The sequence below is a fragment of the Amblyomma maculatum genome, chromosome 4 (assembly GCF_055883805.1).
Source record: "Amblyomma maculatum isolate TAMU_Amacu chromosome 4, ASM5588380v1, whole genome shotgun sequence".
NCBI classification, from domain to species: Eukaryota; Metazoa; Arthropoda; class Arachnida; order Ixodida; family Ixodidae; genus Amblyomma; species Amblyomma maculatum.
The window spans coordinates 180,340,402-180,363,026 of record NC_139347.1 but is presented as its reverse complement, the minus strand read 5'-3'; the positions used below and the strand labels follow the sequence as shown (position 1 = coordinate 180,363,026).

The following is a 22,625-nucleotide window of genomic DNA, read 5'->3' as shown; positions in this document are numbered from 1 at the left end:
TAAGTGAAGCAAGCAGTTTATTAAATTCTTCAGAATTCAAAATCCGACAGCTATGAACTAGAAGCGAAATTCTAGATTTCTATAACTGTTTTACTCCATACTCCACTAGGTTGTTGCGAAGGTCAATCAGATGTGGTCATAACGGATATCCTGGTGCCACATGTACGGGCAAGCTTTTAGCCTATGTGGGCCCTACCTCTACAACCGACATAATTGAAATACCATCTGTTATCATGCAAAATATCAGCGCAAAAAGAGTCTAGGTCTTGGCGTGTTTGCGAATGTATGTGAAGCTCTCCTCCAAGCATTTGGGTCCGCTGTGACAAGGATGCGAACGCTTGACTTCTTCTTCATAGACAGCAGTCCTACGAGAAGAAAATTATGCACAATGTAGTAGGGTATGACCTGTGAGCAAGTTGGCTTGCGCGTTAAGTCATACATGACTTTCATGTACCAAGCACGTTGCAACAATGAAACCAGGCATACTGTTATTCAAGCGAAAATTGGTTTGTCCTGTAAACAAAGGAACTCAAGGGCGTACAAAAAAAGGGGTCACAAAAAATCGGCGCGACGTCATTGGGACAATGCGATGGTACTGCCATTGCAGTATATACACCAGAATAGTTGCCATGCATCTCAATCCACCCCACAGTTCTCCGTAATTCAGCGCAACCTAAATTTTAGCTCCGTGGTGGTTTGTCTTTTCTGTCGTTCAATGTGTTAGCGCGGTGAAACCAATCTAAATTTTAGCCCGCTCAAGTCTACCTCTTATTCGATTTCAGGCTTTCGAATATAAACCAGGTTAGGAGACATAAGCACCCTCCGACATTTTTTTTTTAATTACAACCATGTATACCACCCAGCTCGTTTGATGTTTATCTTTTTCAAGTGTGAAAGTGTTCACCTTCGATGTTATTTATGTGCAACAGTATTCTCATTTTCTATACAGCAAAGCAAGAAGTGAAATATGCAACACACAGTGTCTGAATCTTTTCCTGAATATATCTTCGTATCACCAAATTGAAGGCTGCGCTGAGCTTTTGAAGTCCGAGCTTCATTATCCCACCTCGGGCCAAGGTTATGACGCCTCACATTTAACGTTCATTGAGCCAGAGGACAAAGCCTGTCTATAAGCAAAGACCATGCACCACTGGAAGGGCGTCGCACCACCTTTCAAATTTGATTGGAAGTGTCTCTGTAAGCAAATACCATACTGACACTTAAATCAAAACTGTTCCTATCGGCAATCGAGCGGCTGTCGCTCCTATCCCCAGCCCAGCGCACAAACATCTACTCCAAACCGGGCTCGTGAGAGAGAGATTGTGGTTCTCCTTGTCTATAGCGAGGATGATAGTAGCGATGACAATGACGAAGCAGTTTGTGGCAATGTTGAGGATAATAGTAGCTATGAATGGCGCTTCAGTCTGGGATAATGATTTTATGGTAGTATTGATGACAGTTACCGTGAAATGAGTTGCCGGTGATGATGGCGATGATGAATAACAAGAAAGGTAACTAAACATAATGAAACTTTCGCTTCGTCTGGGTTTAGCAGTGTTAAACCACAGCACATTTTGGAACGATAACTTCACTGCTAAGTAAAGCCTGGTTTCGCCGGGTGTTTCGTCGGTTTCTTAGATCGCTGTGTGTATCCCAGCTCCTTCACCACAGTCAAGTTAAATGTCCAATATCAAGATCAAAGGTGAAAATCAGAGTGTGGAATGGGTGAGTTATATTGCGGGGGCACTGTGTGCCAGACGTGCAGCGGCACCCTGTGATCACTGAAGTCGTCTCGATTAAAATGGGAGTGTGGAGCATCTCCGGCCAGAGCCATGCCATGCAGGCCGATGAATAACCGTATAGCAGAAATAAATAGTTTACCTGGTGTAGCCGCGTGAAGCTATCGCGACATACTCAGTTTAACCAAAGCTAAACCACAGCCATTTTTTATGTGTAGGCAACAAAGTAACGAATATTAAAACAATTACCGATCATAAATAAGATTTATGTGGCGGTCTACGCGATACCATCGGTTTATCCCTCTGACGGAACAAATTACTAGAAGGGAAATGATCCATTACTGCTGCCCTTCATGACAGCGGCAACGGTTCAAACTAGCATCGTTCACTTTACACAGGTCCAATCACATCAAAGAGAGGAGAACTGTCAAGAAACACCAGGCCGCTTCTAGGAGTGAAGAAATGAAAGAGCAGGCGCCCCGTTGAAGAGTAATAGAGCGTGTGTGCCCTGCAAACCTCTCCCAGTCTCTTAATGGCTGCCAAATTTCCTCCGCTCTGCTGAACTTCATTCTTTGATTCTAATTGGTTCCATTCCTCTAGTGAACATTCCACCACGTTCCTTGCTCTATTCAACTCTGGCTTAATTGCACTTGACGCTGCCGGGTAGGTTCTTCGAAAGCGACAGTCGTAACGCTAAAACAATGGTAAATAATGATTTCATGTGCTCACGTCAAAATATCTCTATCATACCAGCAAGAAGCAGTTCGAAGACAAAGGCAGCGGCAGAGCAGGCGCTGAACATGAGGTAGATGATGAACACGGACTGCACCTCGAACAACGACAGAGGACTGTACGCGTCGTCACCAGATCCTGACGAGCATGTCTTCCAGTCCCCGTACTGTTCTTCCATCCATGCCTCCACAAGTCCACTCTCAAGCATCCAGCTAATGCTGCACGGTAGGAAAAAGGGGATCGGAAAGCACGAAGAGAAAACATGGATACGTCTGACAGTAAGAAGAATTAGAGTTTCTGATTCTAAGAACCTCGAAACGTCATTCGTAAATACAAGGCTGACACACATACCGTAAGCACACAAAACGACTGCGTTTATTGCTCAAAGGTGTTAAACTGTACCAGTTGAAAGTAACATCAAGCGACAGACCAAAAATTATAATAGCAGAGAAAAACAGGCCCTACATTGCACCTTGTAACAAATGTCAAGTTTATTGTAGGCACACTTTAAATATGAAACCTCTAAACAACTCGGGAACTCCTTTGATCATGTTGCTCTGGCGAAAAGTGTGATATTGTCACGGTGTTGGCGACTGGGGCTAGGTTAACAGAGCCGGTACAGGTAGAATTACACGGTCCAAGGTTTAGGTACGTGCTGCGAGTCCGGAGCCGATTCACTTCAACGTCGTGTTTCACTCTGAGCGCCCCCTGGCATTCCTCCCTCCTTAAGCGTAACGCACCAGTTACACGTGCACACAAGCGTACAAAAGCAACCTCCCCCCCCCCCTCAAAAAAAAAAGTTTGTAGATGTAGTTTGCCAGTCACCGTGCAAAGTACGGCTTCAATCGCAAGACATGAACTGTCTCTGGACGAGGTAGCCGACGGCCTGTGTACTCTGATCCATCCGGGAGCACCTCGTAATTGACGTTACTGACGCGTCGCACGATTTTATACGGTCCGAAGTAGCGGCAAATTAGCTTGTCTGAAAGGCCGCGGCGTCGAACAGGAGTCCACACCCACACCTGGTTCGGGGTGGCAGAGTGACTCTGTCCTCATAAACTCGAAGCATACTGAGTGGTCGCTTTGCACCGCTGAGGGCCACTGCTTTCTCAGTAGAAAACGAGACCTTAGAATTCCGGAGGTCAATAATTGCGCCATATTCACGAAGAAAATCTACGCCCAGAATCAGGTCACGCGAACAGCTTTTCAGAACAAGGCAGCTTACCACAAATGTTGATTCTTGAATTTGTACTCTGGCCGTGCACATGCCCAGAGGAGTAATCAGATGGCCACCCGCGGTGCGAACGTTTGTGCCAGCCCACGGAGTCAAAACCTTCTTGAGAACTGCGTCAAACTGGCTGCTCAAAATAGAATAATCAGCGCCAGTATCCAACAGAGCTCGAACATGGCGACCATCCAGTACTACGGGTATGTCCAACGAAATCTGCTCGCGAATGTCAGGCTTCTAAGTCTTTGAGTGCTTTGCGTCGGTGTACGCGGTCTGCTTCATCTGCAATTCGTCGCCGTTGCAGGTGCGTTGTTGCAGCGTCCGTTCCACCGGCAGTTCGTCGTCGTTGCGGGTGCGTTGTTGCGTCATATGTCCCACCGGCAATTCGTCGTCGTTGCGGGTGCGTGGTTGCGTCGTTTGTTCCACCGGCAATTCGTCGTCGTTGCGGGTGCGTCGTTTCGTCGTCGGTTCCACCGGCAGTTCGTCGTCGTTGCGGGTGCGTTGTTGCGTCATATGTCCCACCGGCAATTCGTCGTCGTTGCGGGTGCGTGGTTGCGTCGTTTGTTCCACCGGCAATTCGTCGTCGTTGCGGGTGCGTCGTTTCGTCGTCGGTTCCACCGGCAATTCGTCGTGGTTGCAGGTGCGTCGTGGTGGCGTCGAGGTGGCGTTATGATCGGTAACCACGGACTCTTCCAATGTCGATGCGTAGTCTTTCCGTGTCCGCATCAATGGGGGGTCTCCCGCGCCGCGATGTCCAGCGAGCCTACCCCCGAAGGTCGCTGGTTTCAGTTTTCCCTCTGGGGACTGGGCGAGCGGCCCTGCGCTGCCCATGAGGAACTCGTAGCAGATGGCGACGAACGAGACCTGGGTGACGTTGATCTAGATGGTCGCAGACGAGATGGAACGATCCGGCGCTGATCATTGACGAAATCTTCAACGGCTCGAGGCCGTTCGCCGTAGCGAGGCCGCGGAGAATCAGCGGAAAACCCTTCGAGACCTAGTCGACGGTAGGGACAGCGCCGATAGACATGACCCGGTTCGCCGCAGTGAAAGCATAACGGCCGTCGGTCGGGGGTACGCCATTCGTCTGCTTTCCGTGTAGGCGGTCGATGATCTGTAACGTACTGGATCACGGGGGCTGCTGTTTTCGGCCCAGCTACGTTCGGAGGAATCAGGGACGGCGACGAGGGCGGAGAGTATTGCAGCACCTGGGAGTATGTAGGGCGGTGACACTCTGGTGGTGTAAGTGGAGGAGTATGGCGAGGTTCACCGATTGGAAATGGAGGCCGTAGCGCTTGCTGCACCTCGTCGCGGACAACGCTGGCAATGGAGGAAGGAGCTGGTTGAGGTGTGCCATACATCAGTCGGAGTTCGTCGCGCACAACGGAACGTATGAGCTCCCGTAGCGCCGATGTGTCCATGCTATGCGATGGGAACTCAGCAGAGACGGAGGCGGCGTGGATGGTGTGATCCCGTGCCGAAGCTCGCTGCTGAAGCACTTTCTCTATAGTGGATGTTCCCGCAAAGAATTCTGCAACCGTTTTCGGCGGGCTGCGCACCAGGCCAGCGAAAAGCTGCTCTTTGACGCCACGCATGAGGTAGCGCAGCTTTTTGTCCTCGGACATCGTAGGATCCGCACGCTTAAACAGGCGCGTCATGTCTTCGATATACGCCGCGACGGTTTCGTTAGGCATTTGGATCCGAGTGTGTAGAGCGCGTTCGGCCCGTTCGCGGCGATCTGAGCTTCCGTAAGTTGCCGCAAGATGACGTTTGAACTCACTCCAAGACGACAGCTGCTCTTCATGGTTCTCGAACCACGTCCGAGCGCCATCCTCGAGGCTGAAATATACATTTCGAAGCCGTGCGGCGTCATCCCAGAGGTTGAATGTAGCTACCCTTTCGTAGTGCTGCAACCAGTCGTCGACGTCTTCATAGGTGTCCCCGGGAAAGGTATTTAAGACGCGGGGGTTTTGCAACGTCACGTAGGTGGGGGTCGCGCCAGGCATTGCGACGACGTCGTGGCTACTGGTAGTCATGCCCGAGGGGGAAAACTCAGGTGGTAGGCCTCGTTGCCTGCGGCTAGTGCGGTGAACGGGCGTTTCCTGGAATATATGACCAGCACTCCTGCTTAGCGTAGGGGTACGGGACATCAGACCTGACCTCCACCAGATTTGTCACGGTGTTGGCGACTGGGGCTAGGTTAACAGAGCCGGTACAGGTAGAATTACCCGGTCCAAGGTTTAGGTACGTGCTGCGAGTCCGGAGCCGATTCACTTCAAAGTCGTTTTTCACTCCGAGCGCCCCCTGGCAATATGAAAGTTAGAAGCTAAACATTTTCAATGATGGGACTGTCAGGCTTGGATTCATAACAAAACACTTTTTATGTTAAAGGAATCCGAGGTTTCGGCTAAGAATTTTTATTTTTAAGGGTGGGGGGGGGGGGGGGGAGAGCCTTCAAGTTTACAAAGTGCTTATCTGCATTGCCCCTCAGCGTAGTCCTAAGTAGTTCGTGATGAATAGCTATCTTTTTTCACATTTAGAGCATTTTCTACGTTAGCGTAACCTGTCTACTACGCCTATCACCGAGGAGACACATCACCACAGTCTTATGAGTTCCCTTCCTTTATTTGCCCTTACTTTGGCTGCCTCTTCAAAAGGTTGCATGTTCACATAATTCAATGAATTGGCTGTTCTTGGCGAATCACTTTATTGAAATAATTAAGGCTCATCGCCTAGCATTAGTTGGTCGACTGCGCAATTCACAGATTCAGGATTTATTACACATCCATGTATCCCAGCAGCTGTTTAATGACCGTTGCCGAATACTCCACTCCGTGCAGTTATTCATTTGAGTGTGTGAAAACAATTAAAGAAAGAAGAAAACTGGATTGAGAAGGCGCGAAAATTTCCTATTCTCCCCAGTCTTGGTAGATGCGATGCTGTGTTGAAATTTATAAAGGCCCTGGATTGCGTGATTACCAAGAGTACTTAGTTATGCTTCTAATTTAGAAGCAGGATATCACTGCGCATCACACGATGTTCTTTGCTAAGAAACGTTTTGATCCACTGTACCTGCTGCAAGTAGAGTACAGTAAAATCAGCCCAAGAAGCAGCAGCCTAACGCGTCCACTGGAGTGCTACCTTCTACCACTTTTCAATCTCGTATAACATAATCTCCTCCGCCAACTTGGCTCCCTGGCATCGCCGTATGGGTACATTCTATTGAAATCAACATCGCTATCCTCAGGAACCACCGTCGCTTACCTTTTCCGTGGATAACGGGTCCTTCGCATGTCCATGTTCTTCTCCAGATATGAACTATAATATTGAGACAGCTGAACCCGAATGTAATGCAAACGAAGGGGATCGTGAAATAGTTCGATATAACGATAATTCAGTATATAGGTAGAAGGACGCGCCTTCTTTTTGTCGTTTTTCTTTTTTCAATTTGGGAGGCAGAAATCGCGCTCTTTTCCAAATTGCTAATAAGAAAAAAAGTCTAGTTTTTCGCACAAGCATTTCGAAACTCGGGATTTTTCGCTTAAATTTAAAAGCTGTAATACTTTATTCGATTTTCAATCGGAGCTTAACGACTATGGCATTGTTTCAGGCTGGCAAAAGAGAGGAAAATTGTAATTCTGAAAAACATATTCCGGAATTCCGCGTTTCTGGGGCGAAAAAATTATTACTGACAGTGAAGTTCTCGTCACAGAAGCTTATCACGTACTTTTTACGCGTCCTTGTTAACATGTGAATTCATCTGAGAGCTGAGAGAACGTTCCCTGAACATCACAACTAACACGTAAGAACGATGACAATACGGCATTTTCGATCCCGTAGCGGCACAGCTGTGTCGTGTAAATAGTCGTCGGCTTCAACACCTGCGGTAGTTCGGCTTGCTTCCCACGAGCACTGGCCAAACTCCTCGCGAAGCGAGTCTGCATCGTCGGTCACAAAAACCGGAGGGTCGATAGTCAACAAACGATTGACTCAGCAACCGCTTCTGAAACGGATCTAGTACTGGTTCCAATTTCTGTAACGTCACACTGACTTTCTTATTTGTCTTAGACGTTCCGTTTTTGATTCTAGTACCATTTCTTGGAGCCTTGCGCGCAAACTTCATCACAATGTTTTTAATAATACACACCTTCTTGCCTGTTCGCCTTTAGTGCAAAGGTTTTAGGGCAATCCTTCAAGGAGGAGTATAATTTGTAATAAGGTAGTGATTGCTAATAGAGGGTTTACAAAAGTACGTCTGGCAACCGTGAGCAGCACCCTGATCCCGCGCTGGCCGCCATATTTTGTTCGCTCCATCCGTTCGCTTCGTGTCCGTCCGTCAGCGCTCGCCGTTCTGTTCGCGCTTTTCACGTTTTAACCTAGTGTGCTGTGCTTGGACCTCTCTTCGGTCCCTGGCAGTTTTTGTTAGAGACGCCTAGAAGCGTATTTTGACAGCCGAGACGTGGCGAGGCCCACCGGCTGCGCTGCCGAGCGCAGTTACAAATTGCTCTACGAGTCGTGCATGCCCCCCCCCCTTTCTCGGCAATCCGCAGCGTCATCCCTATCCAGGTACAGTATCCAGAGTTCTGTAATGTGGATTTTTTTTGTATATGCGCCTTTGCTGTTTACTTAAATGCCTATGAGAGATCATCGCGAGTTTGTTTACTTGGTTTGCGCAATCACCGTCGCTCATCCCACTGGAAGATACTTGGTTGGTGAAATGAGCGAGGATGCATTTTATTCTATGATAAAAGGATCATGCGTAATTTGACGTAAGTTGGACTGGCGCATAGCACTTTCCTTCCCGTGCCGTCGACGCAGTAGTTGGCATTAGTCTCGGAAATAATCGGGGGCTGCGTAAAAAAAAAAGTGCCATGGTAGTTTGTGCTTCCAGTGATTGAATATTGATTGGTGTGCGACAGGCGATGACGAGTTAGTAAAATCTTTGTAATTAATTGATCAATTGATGAAATAAAGAAAAGAAAAAAAGTAAAAATTGGAAAGTAGGGGTCTAAAGGTGCCAGAATGAAAAACCAGTGCTTGGTGATGCTAAGGAAGAGAATTTAGAATGTGTAATTGATTAATTGAAATAATTGAAGAATGTTTTCAAAAGTGTCAAATTGCTCAGAATGGAAAGCCGATTGTTGCTGACGCATGCGTATTGATGTATAAAAATATAAAAATTCAAATAAAATAAAAATAAATAAAGAAATGATAGAAATGTAATATAACATACATAACATAGAAATATAACATACATAACAACATATAACATACTACACTTGTGTGTAGTATGTTACTTTTGATGAATTCATATTTCACTGCATTGTATTATTTTCGCCCCTCCTGCTAGGGCCCAGTTAGGGCCTGCAGTATTTGATAAATAAAATAAATAAATAAATAAAAGAGCTAAAATATAGCACGCGAAGGAAAAAAACATCATGCTTGTGTGTGTATGAGAGAGAGACACTATCGCGTTATACCTTTAACGGCGGAGCTTAAGTGACCCCCTAATTTGTCTATAACGATATGATATAATATAAATTTGATTTTATGAACACAGCCAGTTGCACAAAGCACAAACACTTCGCTGTAATGTGAGTTAACTTTTCAAATTTCTTTTCGTTTCAGCCGAGTTCTTCCTCCCCCGAGTTCCTCGAAGCTTCCAATGTCAGCGCTTTCATATGAGATTACGGCTTCAAATGTTTACTTCCTGACAGAGGGAATAAACAAGAAATCGACATATTTAAAAATTCCAGTGAATTTCAGGTAGCTGTAAATTACCAAACCATCAGGTGACTCGAAAAAACACAAAAGTGAAGCGCACGCTTCGTTATTTTATCGGCCGCACTGGCAGGTATAAAACCTGAGCTGCGCGCTCTGGACATGGACCGGTCGAAACAGGCTGTACGTGAGCATGTTACAACACACTAGTGGGATGTCATCTTCCGCTGCTTTTCTAGACGCCGCGGGTTTGGCAGCCGCTTGCTTTTGCCGCGTGAAACACGCGCCTCGGGCGCACTAGACAACCGTATTGCTCTCTGCACCAAGCACTACCATTTCGTACGAGTGCAAAAATTAGTTTCGGTAATCATGCGCTTGTCTTAAATCAAATACAAAATGGTAAATGTAACCTACGTATAAAATGTTTCAAAAAACGTATTTGCACGACAGTGTTCGTTACACATGCATTGCTCCTTCTCCCGTGTCCTCCATCGCAGCATAAGCTTATCCTTCAAGTTCACAAGGCTCTATAGCGCGCAAAACAATTAACCTTCTGTTTTAGGTGATAGCACATTCTGTGAGCTAGCTCCCAGTAAGAGGGACGTGCAGTAATGCTTTACATGATGCAAGTGACCCTTAAAACCGATTAGGACTGCAAACGAACAGTCGCATACACGCGTATACCTTGATTCCGTACGCGTCTATGACTGTGCGCTGGCTGCAGAAGGGCACGCAACAACATGCTGGCATCATTCCGAATAGAGCTTGGAGCTAACAGCGACTGCTGTGATGTTAAAAAATGAAACAATCGCTTGTGAGCATTCCAATGCACCTTTCGGTGCATGCACGGGTTCTACGAAGGCGCACGTTGACAGCGTACTCGATGGGAGGCGCGGGCGGACTGAGCAAAACATGGCCGCCGCGCACAGTTTCTGTTTCTTTCACTAGATGGCGCTAACTTTTGTAAAGCCTCTATTGGCACCCAGCTAAGCGCAATCATAAGGCTACAAAGGAAATCTGTACAGCTTTCTCAGAGACTTCTTACTTGAAGAAACATTCGCCCTTCTCCGGGGTTCGAGACCGGGATCCCCGCCTTTCCGGGCTGTCGCTCTACCAACCATGAAGGCTAGCAGATGGGCCAGATCGGAACGTCGGAACATGTGCGGCTCGCGTCAGGAGACGCGCGTCACAACTGCCTCTAAAGTTGGCGCTCGCAATAAAGCTACAGCGGACGGTGCTTTAGGGAAAGCCACCTTCTACTCCTAATAAAGCACTTCTTGCTTTATGAGTGGCGTGCAAGCGAGGTGTCGCCGTGAGGTGTCCTCACGAGCAGTCAATAAAGAAAAATATATAAATTCTGTCCACGTCAGGACTCGAACCATCATCATTCCGTTCCCTAAACGAGCGCAAAAACAGTAACTCTACGCAGACTTCCTCAGAACGAGTCCTTAATTTTGCTTGTGTAGCGTAAGGATCACTGAGGTCCGGAGGGCGCTAAGGAAAAGAACAGCGGCAGTAATTACGAAACCAATGATGAGAAGAGGCCGAAAAATAAAGGACAAAACAAGAACATTAGAAACAAAACACACAATAAAACATTAAAAATTCACATAAACAAACATAAACATAAACAAAATCAAAACCTATTAATTAATAAAAAGCGAAAACACTAAAAAAAAAGTTATTAGGGTAAATTAAAAGGCATGTAGTAGATCGGAAAACAGCGAAGTGCTGAACTAGCTCAAACGGAACTAGGCATAGAGCTCGCAAACATTCGTATTTCCGCATATAAAAAGACTTAAATACACCTATGTAAATTTTATAAGATATTTAAATCCACCTATTTTGCACTCTAAATGCAATCATAATGCAAACTAAAACAGGGTACAGTTATTTTCTGCATCGCCTTCAGCAGCAAAGCTGCCCACGCGAAAGGCGCCGCAAGCTTTCGGTCAAAGATGGTTTCACCGCATTACAAGGTGCGCTTGGAACTCTGGCTACTTCGCGTAACATGAGTGTCCCGCAAAAAACAAGCACGCTAGAACAGAAGGCTGCCACAACTTTTATAGTATGTTGGTTTACAATGGAAAGGCACAGAATCTCTGACACTTTAAGTAGACAGCTGAACCGGGCTTAGAACGGTAACTTATATATTGTAACCGGTATTGAGCCAAACGTCCAGGCAACGTCCTGAGCCTAGAAGACTGCCGAAGTCCGAGAGCGGTCCGAGCAGCGGTCTGAGCGCGGTTCCAGGCAACCAACTTCGTCGTCTACGCCAACTAGCAACCACTTCGTCTACGTCTACTATCCATTGATTGTCTCCGCTTCGTCGTCGACTATAGTTTGTATCAATATATAAACTTCTACCATGCACCAGAATATTCTGCTGATCAAACACATCGATAACCAATACCGCGGCATGCACGAACACGAAGACTGGCACATTCATTCGTCGTGATAAGCCAGATGCTCTAATCCGTAGCTGAGCTCCACGTGACCAAAACGAAGACATTCGTCAGACAAGCTTACAATGCGCCCGAAAATCATGCATCTAGTGCACAACCAGGCCTGACGAACCCTGCGTAAAGCACATTAGAATGAATGTCTACGCATACGCCGCCGAGTGTTCCCACGCCTCATTGCGCTCACTGCGTGCCCTCCAGAAACCTGCAACACGCATCAGGCTCAAAGCCGAAGAAGCCGAAGGAGCCATCGCGCTAGCGATATCGTCTTCTACTGCCATTCTTGCCTTGTGCGATTCCAAAACCTCCATCCAAAATTTGGTTCGCAGAAAGATTTATGCTTGCCTCTACGAAATTCGCACTCCAACCCTCTGCCCCCCTCTCCTCTTTTTTTTTTAAATAGTCTGCGCACAAGCCCATTTGGGCAATTCCGGTAACCAAACTGCCCATTCCTCTGCTTGAGCGCACGCCAACCTAGAGCGCTTAATGAAGACCGGGCTGTGCGAGAGGCCGGCTGATTACATATCACGACGTCACGCTACACAGCCCCGAAGAACGTCTACTTTACCCCACGGACTTCACTCTGCCACACGTTTACTTTGCCACACGGACCTCTCACAAAACAACAAAACTGAGACCGCCTGGCGACAACTCCAGGATCGCACCTTCCGCTCCCCTTTTGTTGCGAAAGCAACTACGCAAGCCAGTTCGGCTCGTCGCGTAACGGCGCGACGGCTGTGGTCGCACTCTAATCTTGAGCCGTTAGCTACCTGCCGAAGCGGTCGGCGCGCCGGGCGGAGCAACGACCGCAGAGCCGCTGCCGCTCGCTGAGACAGTTGTGCGCATGAGCGGTAAACGATAGGTGGTGTCGCAGTGTGTGCACATATTCCTTGGTATAGCGGGAGGCGAGTCCTTTACGGAGAGCGACAAGTCGGTTACACAGAAAGAAGTCAGACTTCGGCGTTGGAATGAAGCATGGCTTCTTCCAGTCATGAGGACAGTTCATACACAGAACCGGAGATGAAAAATGGGGAGACTCGGCGTCCTTCTTCCATTGCGCTAGCTCCCTGTTTGCTGTGCAAGGGTCAGGGATGTGACTTTTGCTGACGCCGATGAGGCAGAGCTCCGGTCTGCCTCACCATCCACTTTTTTCCCCACGGTCGGCTTGCTCATACTGTAATACGGTTCACTGCGAATGATCTCAGCGTTCCAGTTCCTCCTCGTCCTACTCTTCATCCTACCCTTCCGACCCCTCTACTAAAGAGGAGTTTCCCGACTGCGCGGTTGAGGCAGCTTCAGGTCCTCAAATAAGGTTTTCTTTTTTGCACATCTCTTGCTCCAATCCTTCCGCCTTACGCGGGACTTTCTTGTTTATTGATTTTCAGGCAGCTTCTTTCTTTCCATCCACAATTGCATCGCTTACGATAGCTACTTTGAACATTCGAGGCATGTCCCGTCGCCCCAAGCCAGCTGAGATTGCTCAGCTCCTTCTAAACACACAGATATTTTGCTTTTGCAAGAGACCTACATCCATCATCTCGGCCGGACCAGGAGCTTCGACAGAACATTTGGTACCAGGTCCTACTGGAACTATCGCACGTCGGGGTCCCGTGGTGTTGGCATTATTCTTATGTCACGCTTCCGCTGCTCGGTTTTGGGCCACTCCAGGGATACTGAGAACCGCGCCCTGTCTATGGATCTTGATTCTGGCATTTGAATAGTTAACGTCTACGCTCCGAATAATGGTCGTGTTCAGGGAGCATTCTACAAGCGCCTTGATTAACAGTTATTAGGTCCATCCAAGGGAGTTCTGGTTGGAGAATTCAACTCTGTCCTCGACAGGGCGGCTCGCCTCTCTTCTCGTGGCACTCCGCCTAACAAGCAGGATAAGCAGGGAGCGCGGGCACTTAGGGTCGAGGAGATAGATCTGGTTGATGCCCAAAGGCTGCTCCGCTCGGTAGTGTCAGGGATGACTTGGACTGAGAGGCACCTTCAGAGCAGGCTAGGCTGTTTCTATATTTCACCAACACTGGTTTCTAGCATGCACTCCATGTGGTTTGTCCCCTCCGCGTTGAGTGATCACAGTGTGTCATCCTTCGCTTCAGTGACGGGACCCTGGTCTCTCGCGGGAAAGGGGCTTGGCGCCTCAACTCGCAGCTTCTAGAGGACCAGGAAATTGTTAAGGAGGTCTTCGGTATTCTCAGAAATTCCCTCATGTCCAACTCAGGCTTAGACGGCGCTGGATGGGACTGCATTAAGGCTTAAGTGCGTGACTCTTTCATGGCGGCGGGAATGAGGCGGGCACGTGACGAGCGACAGATTACCGTCGTTTGGGATGTCATCCTCCTGCTCTCTAAGCCTCTTTCTGCTGGCCGGAGGGTCACCGAAGCACTTGCCTCGCAGCGCATCCGGCTCTGGAAATTACTCCAACGTTACTGGGACGGCTATAGCATTATGGCGCGCTGAGCTGTGGGAGAGGAAACATTGGTGCAGCAGGTACCTCCTCCGATGCCGCTTAGCGCGCACGGAGACTTCCCTCACAGAATTGGTAAACCCAGTTGCGGGTTCTATCTCCAACACGCCAGACGCTGTTCTTGAAGCAGCATGGCAGTTCTATTCCACTCTTTATCAGGCTCCAGTTCCAAGCACAGCTACTTTCCCATTCGAAACTCCCTCCAATTCAGTTCATTTATCAGGGACTCCTTTAGATGAGATTGAACTCGAAGCGGTGCTTAAATGTTTCCATAAACATTGTAGCCCAAGTTCGGATGGCCTAACTATTGAGTTTTACGTCAAGTTCTGGGGGCAGCTCTGGAAGCCTTTCATCGCCCTTGTAAATAGACTCCGGGGTGAGGGGATGCTTTCAGATACTCATAGGGAAGGGCTGATCAGCCTGCTTAGTAAGGATGAGCCGAGACGCACTGACGTGTGAGCTTGGCGTCCCATCACGCTCCTTAATGTCGACTACAAGCTCAAAGCCAGGTGCCTGTCCTCCCGGTTAACTTCTTTCCTTACAGATATCATAAGTCCTTATCAGGCTTGTGTTTCGGGTCATCCCACTCTACTTCACAGTTTTGCCCTCAGGGACCTCTTCCTTTGGGCTCAACAAAGAAATCTTCAAGGTATTATTTATCCTTTGATCATGAAAAGGCATTCGATATGATCAGTCATCCATGCTTATTCCAAGTCCTGGAGGAAGCTGGTATAGACTCTAATTTCCCGCGCATGGACAGAGTTCTGTATATAAGGCTAGTTTCAGTGGTCACTGAGTTAGGTCGCACCTCGGGGTCTTTCGACGTGGGCCATGGAGTTCAGCAGGGATGTCTTCCATCTCCTGCTCTCTACGTGATCGCACTGGAACCCTTCTTACAAAGGCTCTCTCGGCATAGTCGAAGAATTTGATTTCCTTTGCCAACAAGTTCTCCGCCAGCGCCCATCTTTGCCTATGCAGATGACCTCACCATTGTCGTCCCGGATTATGAGGCTTATTTCTCCTCCGTTCTGGATGTCATGGAGTTGTGCTGTAAGGAGTTGGGCTAAAGTTAATTGGTCGAAGAGTGAAACCCTCTATTTTGGTTGGGCACCATCATGTCCTCAGCCTTTTCATGGTCTTCCTGTGAAAGCTGAAGTCCGCCTCCTTGGTTTTCGCTTTAATTCAGAAGGTCATTCCAGCAGGAATTGGTCCTCTGCTCAAGAGAAAATTGGATCTCGTGCAGGAGAGAACGAGAACCTTTTGTGTCCGCTCATGGCTCGGGCCACTATCACACGGTCCCTTCTATTCGCGGTGCTGACCTACGTCGCCGGCGTAACACCTCTGTCGGCACGGACGAAGCCTGGGGTGGATTATGTTCCGTTTCTTGTGGAGTGGAGCTCCGGACAAGATCAAAAGAGCTGTGATGAAGCTGCCTAGGGACAGGGGAGGCCTTGGAATTGCCGACCTGGGCATTGTAGCCTCGGTCTTACACGTCAGATGTACCCAAGTGGCATTGAACTTGGACATAACTCAAGCCTGACTTCGTTTTTTTTTATTATTCGACGCCGCCTCTTTGTCCAGAGCACGTATTCTCCTTAAGGCCACGGTCGCGCTCTCCATCGCCCTTTTATGCTCAGGCAGCTACTTGCCTTGACCGTCTCCTTAAGGAGGAGGCGGACATTGAAGTGGTTTCAGTTTCCCTCAAGAAATTGGTTATGCTTCTTACTCCAAGCCTTCCTCCTCACCTCCGCCAGTATGATCCTGTCAGGCCAAGCTGGCGTTACATCACGGCGGACTTTTTGAAAGCAAGCAGAGCATCATTTATGTACCGCTTCGCCCATAAGGCTCCAGCGTTTACACGGGCCAGCTTGCGAGCAACTTGTCCTATTTGTGGTGGCAGAGTGGACACTGTGCAGATGTTCTCGCAGTGCCTTCTTCCTGGAGCACTTCTCCGTCGTGTAGCTGACCTCTTCCAGCTTCCGGGTAGACCATACCAGACTGCAATACCTGAATGCATTGCTAAGCACAGTGGTTAACCAGTTCGTCCTCCTGCTCGTGGGGTGAGCATAGTATGGCTGGCACGCTGAGTGGCCGCATAAAGCAGCAGGGTTCCGGGTCTCCATGAAGTAACTGCAAAGTGGCGGAAGGAGGTCTGGTTTCACTTGTTGCGGGAACGTCGCATCCTTGGTGAGCGGAGGTTCTCGCAGATTTGGTGTCGGCCGTCTGTGGTTTTCTCGGTTATGAGCGAAACGCTCTCTTTGTCGCTATGAATTCATTGCAGGGAATGGTCATGCTTGATAACACCTGTTGCGTGGTCATGAAGGTCTGCCTCGTTGGCTTAATGCCACGATGGTGCTGCAGGCCGTCTTTGCGTAAGCTGCTACCCACTCCTTAGGGGGCATCGCGCGGCGGCCCCCTTGTCCGGGTAGGGCCCTCACCTCGAACACTAACCGCTTCCCCAGTCCCTCTACCGGAGGTGTTAAACGGATGATGATGGGCTGATGAGTTATGCGTGACTCTATGGCACGGCACTTTTGGGGGTCAATTCCCCTTCCCATCTGACAACGGCAGAAGTCAGCGTGCCGAAGAGAGCGAAGAGCGTGTCAAACGCCTAGATAAGCGTCGTAATGACGACGCAGCTAGACGAGCTTGCTTAGTCTCAGGCAGTGAATCCATGATCACAATCGAAGACGACGCTTCAGGTTCGGTGACTCTGAAGGCAGCCAGAGACAATGCCTAACAACAAGCGAATCTTAAGCGTAGCCAAGCAAGTTGCTTTCGCAACACCATTTGGTTCACTTTATTACGAAAGCAATACTACTCGCACTTTCAAGCCGTCAGCATGGTCCCGGCGGCAACCATGTTTGACGTTTGACCTCTAGACGACCCCTGTAGACAACCCCAAGCTGGCAGAAGCTGCCAGCTTTGGTCTCTCGTTTTCGTAGTCCGTAGTGACATCACTCAGTTTACATCCCCATTCCAAAGAAAGGCAGTGCCAAAGATTGTTCCAACTACCGCACGATCGCGCTTATTTCGCATACTAGCAAGGTGATGTTAAAAATCCTGCAAGGTAGGCTGCAGCAGTATGTGGATCGGGAGCTTCCGGACATGCAAGCTGGGTTTCGCAAGGGCAGAGGAACTAGAGACCAAATTGCCAACCTTCGCTGGATCATGGAAAAAGCAAGAGAGTTCCAGAAACCCATTTACTTCTGCTTTATTGATTATGCGAAAGCGTTTGACTGCGTAGATCACAGCAGATTGTGGCAAGCTCTCCAAGAGATGGGAGTTCCAATTCACCTCATCTGTCTCCTCAGGAACTTTTATGAAGGGCAAGAGGCCACAGTCAGAACTGGGCATGGTCTTACTGATTGGTTTCCGATTGAGAAGGGGGTGAGGCAAGGCTGCATACTGTCGTCCTGCCTATTTAACCTATATGCAGAGTGCATCATGAGGAAGGCCGGTCTGGACGCGTCTTCAGCTGGAGTGAAGATTGGTGGAAAACTTATCAACAACCTTAGATATGCGGATGATACCACTTTAATGGTAGAAAGTGAAGTGGAACTCAAGAGAGTTCTGATGCGCGTAGAAGAAGAGAGTGAGAAGTTTGGGCTTAAACTGAACATTAAAAAGACGAAGATCATGGCGTCTTGCCCTATCAAGTCCTGGAGCATCAATGGACAAGAAGGGGAAGCTGTGACAGATTTTCTGTTTTTGGGCGCCAAGATTACCTCGGAAGGAGACTGCAGCCATGAAATTAGGAGACGCCTGCTTCTGGGAAAGAGAGCAATGGTCAGCCTTGACCGCCTAGTAAAGAGCAGAGACATTAGTCTCCCAACCAAGATCCGTATAACCCGTGCTATGGTCTTTCCAGTTGTGATGTACGGATGCGAGAGTTGGACTGTGAAAAAGGCTGACCGCCGAAGAATTGACGCGTTTGAATTGTGGTGCTGGCGAAGACTCTTAAGAGTTCTTTGGACTGCCAGAAGATCAAATCAGTCGATATTGTCGACCATAAACCCTGACTGCTCATTGGAGGGTCAAATTCTAAAGTTAAAGCTCAGCTACTTTGGTCATCTGATGAGAAGAGAGGAGTCGCTGGAGAAAGATTTGATGTTGGGAAAGGTTGAGGGTCGCCGGAGAAGGGGTAGGCAGCGAACGCGATGGTTAGATGGCATTCTCGAGGCATTGCAGATGAAGCTATATGATGTTAAGAAGATAGTGAGAGACCGGAAAGCGTGGCGTGACATGGTCCATAGGGTCACGAAGAGTCGGACACGACTGAACGCCTGAACTGACTAACTGAGTGACATCACACCGAGCGGAGGAAAAACTGAAGACCAGCTCGGCTCGTTGGCGTGGTCCCGGCAGTAACCACGGCGCGCCACGTGACGCTGAGACGTCACGCCCCACGTGACACACGGCTGGCAAGAGCTGCCAACTTGGGTCTCGTTTCACAGGGGACGGTTATGTCAGAATCAGCCTGCTAGCACCCTGGCATTCACGTTACCCCTATAGGCCACTAAGGCACGTTCATATCGCTTGGTTAAAGCCGGGCTTTATATGTGGGCTGAGGAAGAAGAGAAGAACGCTTGGTCACCCGCAGCTAATGCTTTCGCTCAATATTTGGTGCTGCAGCGTTGAATCGTTGTAATTTTTTTACCCTTCTACTCACACCGCCGAATGCTCACCCTCTCTCGGGCCCGGAGAGCCACTTTCGACTATGACTTTACCCTGCCAATAACTTTAACTACCTCGTGTGGGGCATCGTGGAATCGGAGGTTTTGGAGGTCTTTGTCTCTGTCTGTAGCTTCGATCCGGCCTCGCGAATGAGTTCGTGATATTTGATTGTGAAGGCAACACTCCGACATCCAAATCAAGACCTCGGGTGGTCGCAGCTACGCCGTGAAGAGGCGTGGCTACGGTCTCGACATAAAAAAATCAGCCTCCCATGACTTTTGAATTCACGTTATCCCTATGCCACGGGCAGGAGCTGCCAACTCGGGTCGCTCCTTTCACATGGGAGAGTGATATCAGAATCAGCCTGCCAGAACCGTTTGCATTCTCGTTATTCCTATGACACACCGTCACATCCATACGGCTTGGTTGCAGCGTGACATTATATGTGGGCTGGTAGCTTACGCTCTCGTGTCATACCGAGCTTAAGTGTCCTTAATAATGTAGCACCTTACACTGATAAGGCGTGATCCGGGAAACTGTAGCAGGCAAAAGAAGCTTCCGTCGTTGCTTTCGCAATTCAACTAGAGTTAACGAGCTAACACACTATTTTTTTTATTCTTAAAGCTGTGATCTTGAACGGAGGGGACCGGTGGCTACATCATTGGCTTTAATACCATCAATAAACAGCGACCGCTCATGCATTTTCCACGCTGGGCTTGAGTGGTCCTATGGGTGTACTTCTGAGCACGCTGAAGCGAACCAGGTAGTGGTATTAAATATGCAAGCATTGTCAACTGCCTTGCAGACTTTCAGGCTATTTAAAACTTTTAATCTCAGGATCAGGATTAGAAGCTGGTGGAAGTAAAAGGCTAAGAGCAATCATTAAGTGGTAGCTCCACTGAGGCATTGGTTTCCGATATTCTTTAACCTGTGAACACGCAACCACAACGTTATGTCGATCAAGACAAAAACACAGCTCGTGTTTCGTGCAGCAGTGGTCATTGGACACAGTTGTGAATATCCTGTGCTTCGATTTTCAGGGGTACAGCCTCGCCCACGTATAGCTATAACACAATCACCTCTTTCAAAGTGCCATTGCGTCCGACCCGGCCGAGCTAAGTAGCACGCCATGCGAAGCATCACCTTGAAGTCTCTCTGGGCTTTCCTTCGATATGCGCCTAGTAGGACACAATTTTGCTTTCAAAGCTGTGCCCGTGCTAATGCGCTCTCATTATTCCTTCGCTGATAAGCGGATTAGGAAGAACTAGGTCCGCAGTTCAGATCTAAGTCGCCGACTCAAAAAAAATATTAAAATCACGGCCATGCATCAGGCAGGTTTACGTTTCTATCTACTATCTTTTCTGCAATGCGTTTGTGATTGAAATACACTTTTTGCGCGCACATTGAACAGACATTTTCCGAAGCAACTGTAGTCAATTATAATTATTGCCTAGTATTACTTTCAAAAGAGTTTGTAAACGTTATACGGCATTTATGGTGGAACCGCTATACGCAGCTAACCCATAGCCATCACGTGGATAAAGTGCGAAAATCTTGAAGTGAAGGTGCGCTACCAAAATGCACAGGGACAACACAAGACACCTCTGCTTTAAAATTATACAAAACCAGCAATCCAATTGAAAGCTTTGCTGAATGTTTTCGAAGCCCTCGTATCTAAGTGCTCCAGATATGAAGAAAATAGAGCAAAACAAAATCATGAATTGGCGCCTAATAGAAACGGCCGGCAGACAAGCAAAAGAAAACGGAGAGCTGAAAATACGCTTTCATGTCCGTTATCGAAGCGGCCGCGTAACAACCGGAAAGGGAGTTAAGAGGACGGATACGTAAGGAAATGCTTCGACATCCTGCATCTACAGAAAAACATAATAAAATGAAGACGTAAGCCATAGAGAATCAAGAAAAGCTAAATTTTTGCTCTAATATCATACTAACTCAAGCCCTCTATCTTCTCAACTAACTTACGGTTCGTTTAGGGCAACGAAATGTGGACGTGGATGTTTCTCAGTCTGCGTAATCAAAGCCAAACGCACTTGCTTGCACGGAGTTGTGCAAAATTAAGTGCAACATTTATTAATGAAAGTTTAAGCTGGTTCTTTAATAGTTCATTGCCAAGCTTAGCTATTTTGTGTGTTGTATAGGCTCTAATTATGCATCAATGTCATCGATATGAGGAGAATATACTGGTCAGTACCAGACAGCGGCATGTGACACTTTTCACGGCAGCTAGATCGATGTTGTTTTACAATAATTCGGACGAGTTCTGTTCAACCACTAGATCCACATGTCCCAATGAGGTCAAGAACTTATTTTAATTAATAAAACAGCCCACTGGGTGGCCTTTCATATTAAGAAAGCGCTTTTGAATGCCATTTCAAGCGTCACAACACTCACCGTTGATTGAGGGCGACGACAAAGGTCGGATCTTCGTTGCGGTTCAGGGCCACAGCAAATTTGTGCGGAAAGAACTGCTCTCGGGAAAAGTAGAAGGTCCCATGTCTCAGCTCGCGGCAGTTGGTGGCAACGTGGAAGCGCATTGTAGTCGCGTCGCTCACAATCACAGCTTCGCCGCGCTGGACTGCGATCAGGTTCGATTCAGAATACAAGGAGTTGGTGTCGAAGGTGCCGTTGCTCTTCTCAACCATGTGCCATACCGACTGGTACTCTGGAACGTTGCGAGAGTTCTGCGATTGCAGATACGTAATACCTTGTACCGTAATGCTCTTTCAGTGTTCATGCTGAAGAAGATAGTAAATATTTTACTGCCACTTTTACCACAGCTACTTTGTGGGCCAAGTTATTTACAAACCCAATAGTCAGCACTCATCTCTTGACTCATTTTCGCAAAGCAGGCTAAACCCTAGCACCCCTCCATTGTTCAAACTTGAGAAACAAAAGACACAAGCGCTAGTATTTACGCCTTAAAGACAAATATGTATGCAGAAGAAAATTGTTGACACGTAAAAGAGGCAAATTTGCAACTATGCAATATTTCATATTCTGGTAGTGTTAATTTGTTTTCAATAAATACGTTGTAATCAAGAGTTCGACGAAACATTGTCTGGTCAGGTGGTGACATAAAGAAAATTATAGGGTCACTGACCAAGTCAAAGTTTAATAAAGCTTTTATTAAACTTTGACTTGGTCAGTGACCCTTAATTTTCTTTAATAAATATGTTACATTTTTATTTTTCTGCAGAAAAATAAAAATGTCGGAAAAAACACCAGTCGGAAAAAACTACAGAAACTTTTCTGATGTTACGACAAAATTTCTGTGCGGTTTTTGACGGGAAACCTTTTGTGACAACAGAACATTCCTGTAGTTACAACAGAAAAGAGCTACAGAACTACAAACAGAAATATACTACACAAATACTACAGAACTACAGAAAAATCAGATGGTTACGACAGAACTACAGAATATTTGGTCGTATTTTTGACACAGTTCTGTAGTTTTTTTCGACTGGTACCGCCTAATAAAAGTTTTGCTCCCGTCACGTAAACAACAGCCAGAGAAAACTGTTAGAACGGAAATTTCAAATTTTTCTACCGGACACGTGAAAATCTTTCGTGGG

General features: G+C 47.6%; 1 protein-coding gene across 1 annotated transcript; it reads right to left on the bottom strand.

Moving 5' to 3' along the window:
- Positions 1-111: 111 nt before the first annotated feature.
- Positions 112-21,846, bottom strand: LOC146193757 (uncharacterized). The gene is made up of 3 exons (XM_084600124.1): positions 21,445-21,846; positions 2,490-2,689; positions 112-365 (listed from the first exon to the last, which is right to left on the bottom strand). The coding sequence occupies exons 1-3, from the start codon at positions 21,693-21,695 to the stop codon at positions 244-246; spliced, it is 573 nt and encodes a 190-aa protein (XP_084456250.1). The 5' UTR covers positions 21,696-21,846; the 3' UTR covers positions 112-243.
- Positions 21,847-22,625: the final 779 nt, after the last annotated feature.

Bases quoted from the DNA above. Each gene is read 5' to 3' on its own strand.
- LOC146193757 (XM_084600124.1), bottom strand. From the start codon at position 21,695: ATGGTTGAGAAGAGCAACGGCACCTTCGACACCAACTCCTTGTATTCT. The intron at 2,690-21,444 runs GTGAGTGTTGTG...CCTACCGTGCAG, and splicing joins GTCGTCGCCCTCAATCAACG to CATTAGCTGGATGCTTGAGA. The intron at 366-2,489 runs GTATGATAGAGA...TTCTTCTCGTAG, and splicing joins CTTCGAACTGCTTCTTGCTG to GACTGCTGTCTATGAAGAAG.